This window comes from Ambystoma mexicanum, chromosome 3p (assembly GCF_040938575.1).
Source record: "Ambystoma mexicanum isolate Mex_15411 chromosome 3p, UKY_AmexF1_1, whole genome shotgun sequence".
NCBI classification, from domain to species: Eukaryota; Metazoa; Chordata; class Amphibia; order Caudata; family Ambystomatidae; genus Ambystoma; species Ambystoma mexicanum.
Genome location: NC_090925.1, coordinates 919,809,189 through 919,821,777, shown reverse-complemented (window position 1 = coordinate 919,821,777; position 12,589 = coordinate 919,809,189). Strand labels below are relative to the sequence as shown.

Below are 12,589 nucleotides of genomic sequence, written 5' to 3'. Positions count from 1 at the left end.
TGGAAGCCCTTAGAGAGAATGGGATGAACAACTCTGAAGGCAGGACACTCTGCCTAGTTTTTGCTTATACATTTTTTCTAAGTGTTAGGGCGAGTTTAGAGGATAGGTTTGGATAGGTGATTATTTTTGTTGTTATTTTGACTATTGACGAGCACCTTAGTATAGTTTGTTAGGAAGGGAATTTCACTTTTAGCAACAGGACATGAATGGCATTTTCTTTTAATTTAAATATAACTCTTTGATCACATGTCCTCTGGTCGTAGTCCTTCTTCTGGCTTGCCACACTACTCATGTGTTAGGCATTCATAAATTGGAAGCTATAGCAATTATGTACTCACATCATTGGGTAGGTAATGTGATATAGGAGTGGGCAATTAAAAAAATGTATTCACAGCCACAGCAAACAACCACCTTTTGTACGGCACTCAGAGCGCCAGAAAGAGGACTATTTGTCAATTTTAACCAATGTCAAATGCACCAGTGACCCGGGGGAAAGTGCTTGAAAGCATGGGATATTCCTCATATTAATGAGGATTCAATGAAGCTGAGTGGGATGAACACACAGGCACCAGTTTAGGATCTTTACTTACCTCTTTGTTCACAGTGGTCCTATGCATTATGTATAGAATGAGCTCCAAAACGTCTCCTTTCTTACGGCCTCAACCCTCCCTTGTGTTACCCTTTTCTAGAGGCTTAGGAACTTCCAGGCATATGAATGACGGGTTAAGCCTTGGGTCAGTGGATTAAGTCTTTACAGTCTAACTCTATCTTTAGGTTCTGCCCGCAGTGCTCCACAAACAATTCCTTTGTCTGATTAAGCATTAATATCTTCCTTCTACTCTAGCTTCCCATTGTTTCAAGCTTACTATGGGGGTCAGCAGGGTGTAAATGACCATGGGATGGTGGTATTTCCTGCTGATACTTTTGAGATGGGATGTTCTCTTAGAGGCACCGTGCCGTAGACTTGCCTTTGGTGACAAGCCCCTGTTGTGCTGCTGCGGTGTGGTGGACTAGTGGCTCCTCCCAATAATTTTGCCCCGTGGCCTGCATCACTCAGCGGGTGCTGGAACCTGGCCCCTATTTCCTCACAGCTCTGTTTACAAATGCATACTTAAGAATTTACTGTATACCTGCCAGATGTTCTATTGCATAAGATTATTTGTGCTCCTTTTGTTATACAAACAAATGTGCAGTGTACATAACAAGTATGATAACCATTTGTTCACTGATCATCAATAAGCACTTTTCTTTAACTGGAATCTTATTTATTATGTTAATGTTACAGACCTAATGTAGCAACCTTTGTTTTTCAGAGGAAGTTAAAGGGGATGTTGAAATAAAGAATCCATGTGCTTGTGAAAACATTGTCCAGTTTCAGACGAGCACCCTCGCAGTGCTGCAAAACCTCTCGGAAAAACATATCCTTTGAATGAAAATTGATCTGGTTTGCTTTGCACCGCACCTCAAAGAGCATGAGTTAAGAATTCACCATGTGCGTGAATTGAGTGGCTGGACTGCGTGGTCAGTAAATCATAGGTAGAGATAGAAAGGGGATGGGAAAAACTGAAAACGATTGGAAGGGAAGTGAGTGACAAAGGGACAGAACAAACTATGGATTGAATAGGTATAATAGAAAAGAGGAGAACGAAAAGGGAAAGACACAGATAATATCTAAAGATAGAACAGAAAGAACAACAAATAAAATGGAAAAATTGAGACAAGCAAAGAGGTTGTGAATGACAAAGGGCACGTGACAGAGAGGGGGAATAAGAAAGACATCACAGTATGGAAAAGGTTGGAAGGTAACACAATGGGAAGGAGGAAGGGGGCACTGGGGTGGAGAGGAACAAATGGAAGGAGGGAAAGGGTGTTTGATAGAGTGGTAGTACAACAAGATCACAATATGGTCTTGCATAAAAGATATTGGGCCTCATTACACGTTGTCCGGTAAAAATCGGAATTTAACGGCATGGCGCTATCAGAGTGTCTGCCCTCGCAAGAGGCCGCTAATAGCGTCCCATCACGTGTACGCGGACACGAGCATAGCGCCATGCCGTAAATGACCGTACCGCCCTGCCGCTAAATTCCCCAAAACGCCCCTTACCGGCGTCGTCCAAACCGTCAATAGCGCCTCCGCCCTCCTGCCACCTGTAAATAGCGGTCACCGCTATTACCGGTCACCGTTAAAAAGCGGAACCAGAAATTACGCCATCGCACAGGAACGGGAAAGAGCACGGCGGCCATCTTTAAAAACACAATCCATTGCCATCCTCTGCATCCAGGACATATATCCAGGGAACTCGGACCAGGAACCATACCGGATAGCCCGAAGATGCCGAAGGCCCTAAAGAAAACAGCTGATCGCCAGCGCAAAGAAAATATTTCCAATGAGGAGCTTGTGATGCTGACCACCACACTTGCTGCCAATGCAGAAGTAGTGTTTGTGAATGACATGCGGAGGGAGGCCCTCCTGAAGAAAAAGGCCATCTGGGCCGAAGTAGCACAAAAAGTCAGTGCGGTGGGCACTAGCACCCGGAGTGTCAAGGACTGCCGCAAGAGGTGGGACGACCTCCGGGTCCGTGTGCGGAATATATTATCAGTGAACCGCAACATGGCAATGGGCACAGGAGGTGGCGCAGAGTCCCCATTGAAGTTAAAGGAGTGGGAGGAGATTTGTGCCTCCACGATTGGAGTCGAATCGATCGAAGGGGTCGGAGATATGGAGCTTGGCGTGGCCATTTCATCCGATGGAGGTGAGTGTATACACCAAACAATGCGCAGTGAAGGGTGAGGGGTCCCCCAATCATGTGTCCATATGAATGCCGTGGATCCAGCCACAAACAGACATGCATGCATCACCACATACCCGTCCAAAACAGGGCCAATCATGCATGAGCCAGCCAACATCCCCATTACCTGCCTCCACACTGAAGAGCCCCAAATGCATTGGACGTCATGACGTATGCATCCTGCATAAGGCAGGTCGACCCATAGATGATGATGATTTACCCCTTTTCTCACCCCTGCAGGATCAGACACGGAAACTGAAGAGCCACACACTTCAACACCTGCTCCCGCACCCAGGAAAAAAGCCAGGGGGGATGCCACATGGGACACCGCCACATCCTCTAGGGGACCCAGGAGGAGTGAGCATGATCACAGGGACAAAGGCAGCAGGAGCAGCAGTTTGACGCAGCGAGAGGCCATGCCTGCTGCCGTCGTGGCACCCAGGGCAGTGTGTCTCCCAGCAAGTGAAGGCAGCATTGAGGGAGTGCACTCTGCTGCCACCAGCTCAACGGGTGAGGCAGCAGCCACTGCCCCACTTTCGGATGCGGAGGTAGCACCTGGCATTGAGAATCTGAGTCAGAGCCCCATACCGAAACGTCCCTTACTGTCAAGCCCGATGTTCTCACCAGGTCCGTTTAGCCAAGGCGGATCACCCACCCACAACCAAGATGTGTCATGGAGCCCCCAGGTATCCTCACCTGATGCCAGTGCAATGGATCCAGGCGCATCAGCCATCCCACCGGCAGCCACCATGCAACATGACCTCCCAGCCGTCTTTCAGCGGCAGACCAAAATCACTGGTCTAGTAGGGCAACATGTGGCTGAGACAGGGCGCCTGAGGGAGGACATTGGTGCATTTGCACAGCAGACAAGGGAGTGCATGGAGGCATGCACCACCCGGATCTGCGATGAAATGGCCCAACTAAGGCAGGCCATGAACCGCATTGCAGATGCAATTGAGCGCAGATGCCCACTCCCAACCCAGGAAGAACAGGGCCCCGCCTCCTCAGGGAGTTCACGACAAAATAGCCCCCTATGCCGGTCTATGCGCAACCTGAGGCGCACCACATCGCAACCACCCGAAGACGGAGCAGGCACTGACAAATAGGGCCATCAAGGACTATCTGCCACATGTGGAGAGGGACACGTTCACGCCTTGAGGCTCACGTGGGAGTGTTGTGGGGGGAGGGGGGTAAGGGTGTATTCGGGGGTGTTGTGGGGGGAGGGGGATAAGGGTGTATTCGGGGGTGTTGTGGGGGGAGGGGGGTAAGGGCGTTTGCACAGTTGGGGTCATGCACTTTCTGTTCACATTATGTTCGAAATACACTGTTCTGAGGTTGAAACACAGGCATGATCTCCATCATTGTGTATGTGTGATTTTCTTTGGGACAGGGGCCTTTGTGGGCCTCAAAATGGGCACAAGGGCAACAATGCACATCTCTCCATCCATGATATCCCACCTTTGTACATGATGCTATTCCTGATTCAGATGCTGACGCAGATCCTGTCCCGCCGTGCCATCGCCTCTTGCATGTCCTGGCGGAGCATTTCACCCATACTCATCCACATCCACATCATACATCATGCTCATCTGGTGGTTGCATAGTGGCATGGGCACATTCTATCAGATGCACATTTAGTTGTGCCTTACACATGCCATGGTCATCTTCCCCTTGAATCCGGGGGTTTGTTGGCTGCCCTTGTGGTATTTCTGGGTGCCCTGGTGGTGCGTGCTGCGTCAGTCTTGCCCTCCTCCTCCTTCTTCGTCTTATCTGTGCTGCCTGTTGTTGTTGGTGCTGCACTGCAATCATGTACACAGGCCCATGTCATGCTGCTGGTATTGGGACCATCTTGCTGTGGGAAGGGGTGTGGTGTGCTCTTTAGTGCTGCCTGTCTCCATTGCCTCCACCTGTGCTGATTGTGTCCACCTGTGGCAGATGGGAACACTGCTCAGGTCTGTTAACGTGTGGTTTTCGTTGCTGTTATTAGCGCCATGCCGGTAACTGCTTTTTGGGTCTTTGGGATGCCGGTATTGCCATGTACGCATGGGTTGTGATTGCGTGCTATTAACTCCATGGCGCTATTTACGGTGTGGGGGTCGCGCGCACGCGGCCCCGCCGCTATTAGTGGCACCGTACTTTACGGGTCCACTAATAGCGGTGGGTCCGGGTCGTGATCGGCTTGGGAGAATAACGTTGCTGGTATTTTGTTACCGGTAACGGTATTCCGTTACCGGACAACGTGTAATGAGGCCCATTATATTATCTTGCAAATCCTAAATTACACATTTTCTGGTCTCCTCAAGGCTGGAGATTCCCTCAAGTAGAATCATATGAGCACTTTGCTCTTAATAGAGAAACAGCACTTGCATAAATGTATCCTCTCGGCTCTACTCTTCTGTCAATCTTTGGTGATATTAGTAGAAACGTAAACCTGGGTAAGGGAAGAAAAAAGGAGTGTCGTATTTCTCTATCAATGTTGGCTCTTAAAGCATCACTTGCCATCATTTGGGCTACAACTCTGGCCAGGACTCAAGAATTAAATACTTGTCACATACACAAAAACATGCCCTAATGACCTTCCCTCCCATGAGATTTTAAGTACAATTTTTGGATTACTACAGTAGGCAAAACTCATAATGCAACATATAAGGGGTCTGTAGAATGTGCTGTAAACTAATTAGGCTTCCATACAGAAGGAATCTTGTTTGCGCACAGCATAAAAACCAGACACACACACACACACACACACACACACACACACGCACGCACGCACACACGCACGCACGCGCACGCGCACACGCACACGCACACGCACGCACACACACACGCACATGCACACGCACACACGCACGCACACACACACGTGCTCACACACACTAGTGCACACACACACACACACAGAAAAGTCACACACACTAGTGCACACACACACACACACACACACACAGAAAAGTCACACACACTAGTGCACACACACACACAGAAAAGTCACACACACTAGTGCACACACTGGCTAATGCCTGACAATACTAGCGAGGCACAATACGCCAATAATCCGAGTAAAATAACAATCTCAGCTGTGTACTTCACGACCCAAGAACCTCCATCCCTTCCATCACCTAAGAACCTCCATCCCTACCCCATCTCAATATAATACATTGCAAACCATCAACTTTAGGTAGAGGCAACCTACTGCTCTAGAGCTCTAATCTGATCATTTCCTGTACTCTAGTAATGCAGTGCGATCCCAAGCAGTCTTTAGATGCATAGCCCAAAAGCTGAGACAAGACAGTAGAAAGGTCCCTTGCATAACCATGTGTATCATGAGTAATGTTTTGCATTGTCAGGGTGTGCAGTACTCTTGCCAATTACTTGCGACACTGCACTATCTCGGCCTGATAACTAAGCTTCTGTGGCAGTACAAAGTCTCAAATTCTTGTGGGTCTCAGCACACCGCCAAGTAGTATAAGAAATTGTGCAGATTTGGGTACCTACCTATATCCCCGATCACAGAGCAGAACTCCAGACTGAAGCATCTCAGCCAGAAATACTCCCATTATATGTGAAAAAAGGAACCCATGCCCTGCAGCCTCTCCAGCAGGCATCTGATCTGTCCTGGTGCAATGTTCACAGCACATTGCCAGTAAGACCATTGATACATCAGCTGATACTGAAGTTCTAAAGCCTGGAATGTAATGGAGGTATTAGGCACACTTTGCCAAATTACCATCCATAGAGGTTCATCCAGATCTTCCTCCAGATCTTCCTCCCAGCAAACACTAATCTCCCCCTTCCCTCTGCGTGTCGATTGGTGGATATCAGTCGTGGTGGCAAATTGACAGCCTTCCTAAATATCTGTCATTGACCTTCCACAACCCAACTTACAGACTCCCGTAAAGACCAAAGACTAATTGTTCTAATCTAATCAGTTTCCAACCCCCCCCCAAATATTTCTTACATTACTAAAAACCTTTAATTGCACCTCTGGCATTAATGAATTCATTGTATAGATCCCCTAGTTCAGTGAACCCCCTGCACTCCATCTGTTGAAGGCTGTTTCAGTGTATGTCAGGGGTAGAATCGTGATTCCCAAACAGGGGAGTAAATGGGGAGGGAAACAGCGAGCCTGGCACACTTGGAAACAGCCCCCCACGTGCTAATCATGATTCCACTGATTGCATGCTCTTTAGGAAATTGCTATACATCACGTTTGCCCAATGGCAACTTTGCCACATAGGTTTGGGCTGCATTGGTTTGCCGTTTTGGATTTACCACTAACAGGTAGATGGTAAAATGGAGAAAGGTAAATATTGGGGGTGGGTGGAAAGGGTGGGATAGAGGTCTCCTCTGCTGTTTGGGAAAAAGAAAAGCAGCACAATCGTTGGGAAGAAAGTCAGCAAAATAATCCGGCAAACATTCATAGAACCAAGGAAATTAGGACTTTATTTGCTCTTCTTTTTAATCAACTCTGACAATCCATTTACAGCAAAATCATCATTTCATCGAGTCAATTCCTTTTTACAAAGACCCTACATTTTTCATAATCCCATTTCCCATTGAACCACCTTGTTAGGACCAGAATGCACTCCAGATGTACACTCTCATGTGTTGATTTAAAGTACATATTAGTGATCTGGTGGGAACTCCATCTACAGTCACAAAAGGAATAGAACAAGCCAAATGGCCACCCCCTGGTGGCAAGTGGCATGAATGCCTGGTGGTCTCTGCAGCTGGCAGATCGCTGAATAGGTGGCTCCAGGGGTAGGGTGCTGCAGAATCTCAAGGAGTTTCTCTAAGTAGAAACCCCTGAAGCAGTCAAGGACCTTCAAAGCCCAACAGAGGCACGCCAACACATATTGCGGCTGGAGTCTTGGCAGCACAATGCAGTTTTGTGACACTAGTAGGAGCAGGCGCATGGTGTCAGCAGTCGCAATGCAGTGCCAGTATGGAGGGGCCTTACCTATGGATTTTCATCTCGTCTTCGTCTTGCCCTCATCTTTTCCTCAAAGGGGGGGAAATGTATGGGGGCTTCATGCATGTGGCGCGAGTTGGGCCTACAGATGTTATGAGGTGGTGTGATAAATAATAATTTACAATAATTTATAAAGGAAAGGGAGTCCAAAGGGTTCTATGTCATTTAATCGAAATTGATTTATTTTTATTTTTGGGGGGATTCCCACCTAAACTCCCCATCCCTTACTGTTTTTTACCTATTCCTGACCACCCGACTCCTTATATATACTTTTCCAACCCCCTATATATTTTGATGAGTTTTTTCGGTAAAATGTACTCATAAAAAAACATCGAAATTGCACCCATCGATGAAATAACAGTATACCGTCCAAAGCTTCGCTCTAGTGAGGTAGGACGGACTTCACTCCAGTTTAAAGTTCCATGCCAAGTACTCCATTTCTGCTAGGCTGCATCTTTTTTCTGTGTTTCAAAGTTTCCTGCTGTCGCCCACATCTCTATCCTGGAGATAGTGGCATGTTAAAAATCACCCCCACGCAGGACCTGCCCACCTGCAGATGATTTGTTGCCCTGGATGGCCAAGGTCACACAGGTGTGAGCTTTGTCGTGCTGCAGACCCATGTCAACGTTTCAACTGTACCTGGTCTCTCCACTGTTGGGGGAGGCGATTGTGCGCACCCTTTCCTGCACACCTCCACCCCTGTGACAAACCACTAGCCTTAATCTGTTGCAATCAACTCCTGATTTACAATGGACAGCCAGGGAATTTAATTTGAAAGGTCTTTGGAAGGTCATTGGAACTGAAATCTGAGATGATAGAGCAAAAAAACCTATCACAGCAAATGTCCTCACTGGACCCAGGTGGATAGGCGCTGGAAACAGATCCCACACACGAGGGTTACAGCACATGTAGGTGTATTGAATGCCCCTTGCACTTAGATAGGTATGGAAGGACTGGCTTTGTTTCCCGTGCATCTGAAGTCAGTCTCCTTTCCTGCATGGAAATTCCAGTTGTGAGTCATCCTATTTTGTGCGTAGGGTTGGGAGGGTAGAATGAGAGGGACACATTGACTCTCGCATTGTGCTCTCACTTCTATCCATGAATCAGGCACACAGTGTAATGATTATTTAGATAAACCATTTTCCAGAACTCCCTATATAAATGACCCTTTATATGGTCCATTTGAGAGCACATTGCATAAACTCTCATTATAAAAACCCAAATGAACAGCATTGGTGCTCTATCACTCTTAGGGCCTGATGTACAAGCATGTTTTCAATTGGACTTTCCCATGTTAAAACATTTGTGTAAATCAGGCCCTTAGCGTTGCTTGTATGCCAAGATTACGTCTTGTCTTGTAGATGCACAAAGGCAATTTATGTATAAAGGCAATTCATTTAATCAGTTTCATTATATGTTGTTCATTTACATTAACTATTTTTTGAGGATAGCATACATGTCTCATTTGCATGGTTAGTGTGCTCCTTTTGGAGATGAGGTTTACTTCATATTCATGACAACAGGGAGATGGAAACACTTAATATGTTTCTCCTGCATGATTTCTATGAGCCTCATCATGAGTTGGGCAGAACAGTAAAATGCGGCAGTAACGCTATTAACGCCGCATTTACCGTTCCGCCCAATCTCGAATTAGGCGGAAAGTGGGAGTGTTAGCTCCAGCCTTTTGCTGGAGGTAAACATCTCCCCTTTCCCCTTTTTTGGCACTATTGGCGTAGCACTAATAGGGGCAAGAAACCCCCATTGGGTCACAAGGTCCACAAGGATTTACTTCCCCACTGCAACACGTGATCCGGCACAAATTGCGCCGGACCGAGTTGCGGTAACGCTAAAAGCGGTGGGCAGTATCCCAGCACAATTAGCGCCGGGATACCGCCCAACTCCTGATAAGGCCCTATGTCTTTAATAAGTCACATGACAGGGTCAAAGACACACCAAGTAGTCCAAAGTGAAGTGTCCCTTCTGGGTTATGTTTAGCTGTTGCATACAAATAGCATAAAAATAAGCACAGAAAATGAAAAAAAGAGGTTAGGTGTGACTGGAATTGGACTAGGAGGTGGTGGTCGAGCAGGTGATCTTCAGGGTCACCTTGGGCACCAGAAAGCTGTCAATAAAGAGGGCAGAGATAAGGTGACACATAGCAATAATCCCAAAGTCAGTCACCATCAATGTCAAAATGATCCCCACTAGCATGACTATAGTCCTTAACATACATGCTGAACGTAGACCAAATAGGCATAGATTACTTTGACTTGCCGCACCCTAGCCCTGTATAGGTTCCACGTAGGGTCATCCTTAACTAGGCATTGTCAAGTCCTGATTTTATGCTTGTGTCACACGGAAACTGCTGTTCTCTAAAGAGGACAGCCTGGCCCAACATGGCAGGGGATGAGCACCCCAATTGACAGTGTGAACCATGATTCCTCTCACAGCGTCGCAGGACGCCATGGTGCTAACATACAACGTCGACGCTCTCGGTTTGTGGTTTTTCTCTTGCTCTGCCAATAAAGGTGAACATTGGAGTTGAGTATTAAACACGTTGAAGGGGCTCATCAATAACGTTCAGATTATTACACACATTTGAGAAAACCTCTCTCAAATGGCTAAACCTGTGCACAAAAGCAATACTGCATACGTATGAACATAATGCCTGTCTCTGATAAATATATGTTGACAAAAAATAATGAACTTATTTTTTTTAAGTCTCACATTTTTGGGCGGTGTATTACTTAGACCAGATATCATTGTCTGAAAAGAGTTTTTATAAAATAACAACTATATTATCGGATAAACTAGGAGTCCTAGGAAGAAGCCGACCTTCTCAAAGTATGCCCAAAATGTCCACTTAAATGGCTTGCCAGCATCTATTAATTTGATTCCCCTATGAGGACACTGTGCATTGACCACCTAACTCTACTCAAAAACACTGCTGTCTTGTTATGGACCCCAATAGAACATTCAAGTTGGTACTATGGCATATACAAACGGTCAAGATTATTGTCTTTTCTTTGTATTTCATTGTTGATTGATAAAGCACCAAATAATACGAAAGTTTTTTTTTTTCTCCAAAAATTAATATTTATTTGAAGTCTATGCAAAACAAACGGAATGCCCATGTATTCAAGAGATTTTAACAAGGTTTAGTTTTACAATTTTACTCAAAAACCATATACAGATTCACATATTTACAGCGGTCACTGGTTACAAGACGATACAAGGTAAATACAGCTAAAACATTTTTAAAAAATGCACCAAGCTAATGAAGTCTCTAAACAAAACATTTCCAAAATGCAATGCTCGGTCCGTACATTCCCTTCTGAAGGCTTCTGCAGTATTTTCTCTCATGTTGGCAACCTTGGGAATAATGGGAACAAGACTGAACTGGAGCGTGCTTTTGGATACTATGGGCCTTTACGCAGTGTTTGGGTTGCACGAAACCCGCCAGGTTTTGCCTTTGTTGAGTTTGAAGATCCACGAGATGCCCCGATGCTGTAAGGGAGCTGGATGGAAGAACGCTATGTGGCTGTCGTGTAAGGGTAGAGTTGTCAAACGGAGAGAAGCGCAGCAGAAATCATGGTCCACCTCCGTCGTGGGGTGGAGGAAGACGCCCACGAGAGGATTACAGAGGTCGAAGAAGCAGCCCACCGCCTCGTCGCAGGTCACCTCGACGCAGGAGCTTCTCACGAAGCCGTAGCAGGTCACTCTCCAGAGACCGTAGACGTCAAAGATCTTTATCCAGAGAGAGAAATCACAAGCCTTCACGTTCTTTCTCCAGGTCTAGAAGCTGTTCTAGGTCAAATAATACGAAATTGTTCACTTGCCTTTGCGAAATGAGGGACGATGAAGAGAACATGGTTGAATAAGGAGCAATGTACCTTTGTTCATGTGTTTAATAAAAATATGTATATCCTCTCTAGATTCCTATGGTCATAGTACTCACTGCTATTTTACAGCCTTCATTGTATAATACTGATTGCATTAAGTTTAAACATTATTATTTATTTTTCGACTAATCGCTTGCATAAATTCACTTTCCTTAATAACAACACTTTCTCAGATGACAGCACGACTTGAAGATTTGGAAAACCAGCTTGTCAGCAAAAAATAAAAATGTAAAAAAAATACACTTGAAACATTGACAAAGTAAAATGATTTACTATAGCTATGTAATGTATCTTTGATATTCAAAAATATGTGCTAGGTTGTTTTGAAGTAATATTTTTAATATTCGTGTTTTGACCATTTTAAAGAATGTACACAAAACTATTGAGAAGTGTCGTATTTAATTTTAATAAAAGCCTTGTTAAAAATAAAGTAATCAAAAAAATGTACAATACATCTCTATATTTTTATGAAAGTGTGGTTTATGTACAAATGTGTTATATATAAAGGTTAGAAAATTTGTAACTCATGTTATTGTGTTTGAAGGGAAACGTTGGTTCAAGCATATTCACTAATAAAAGCAGATTTGACCGGGTACCACATGGTCACCAGCTTCTTCACCTCACAAATGACTGTTGCCTTTTTTGAAGAATATTTGCGAGATTTTAAGGGAATCAGCTGCGCGGCTATGGTCAAAATGTTTAGCTGAATGTTATTTCACACAAGAGTTCAATTCGAGATATAAATGGAATAGGGCGACTGACTTTAGTGACTTCAGAGACCGATATCAAGAAGTTCTGACAAGTATGAGTTGAGGAGGGACTCCAGGTACTGACCCCTCTACCAGTAATATTCATTTAATTGACGCAGAAGTAGGAGATCAAGAATGACCTACAGGTACACAAGCCCCTGCATGACTGCACTCAGC

At 45.4% G+C, this 12,589-nt stretch overlaps 1 protein-coding gene and 1 pseudogene across 5 annotated transcripts in view; both read left to right on the top strand.

Annotated features, from left to right (window-relative positions):
• The window catches only part of MATN4 (matrilin 4), a 165,340-nt gene extending 153,050 nt beyond the window's left edge, over nt 1-12,290 (top strand). For 3 of the 5 annotated variants that reach the window (XM_069652205.1, XM_069652206.1, XM_069652202.1), the window contains 2 exons: nt 1,314-1,418; nt 11,829-12,290. In XM_069652205.1, the coding sequence (XP_069508306.1) occupies nt 1,314-1,418; nt 11,829-11,887 (164 nt within the window). In that variant the 3' untranslated portion in view covers nt 11,888-12,290. The remainder of the gene's footprint in view (nt 1-1,313; nt 1,419-11,828) is intronic. The other 2 variants (XM_069652203.1, XM_069652204.1) reach the window with 1 other exon arrangement.
• Nucleotides 11,053-11,866, top strand: LOC138581117 (serine/arginine-rich splicing factor 3 pseudogene; annotated as a pseudogene).
• Nucleotides 12,291-12,589: the final 299 nt, after the last annotated feature.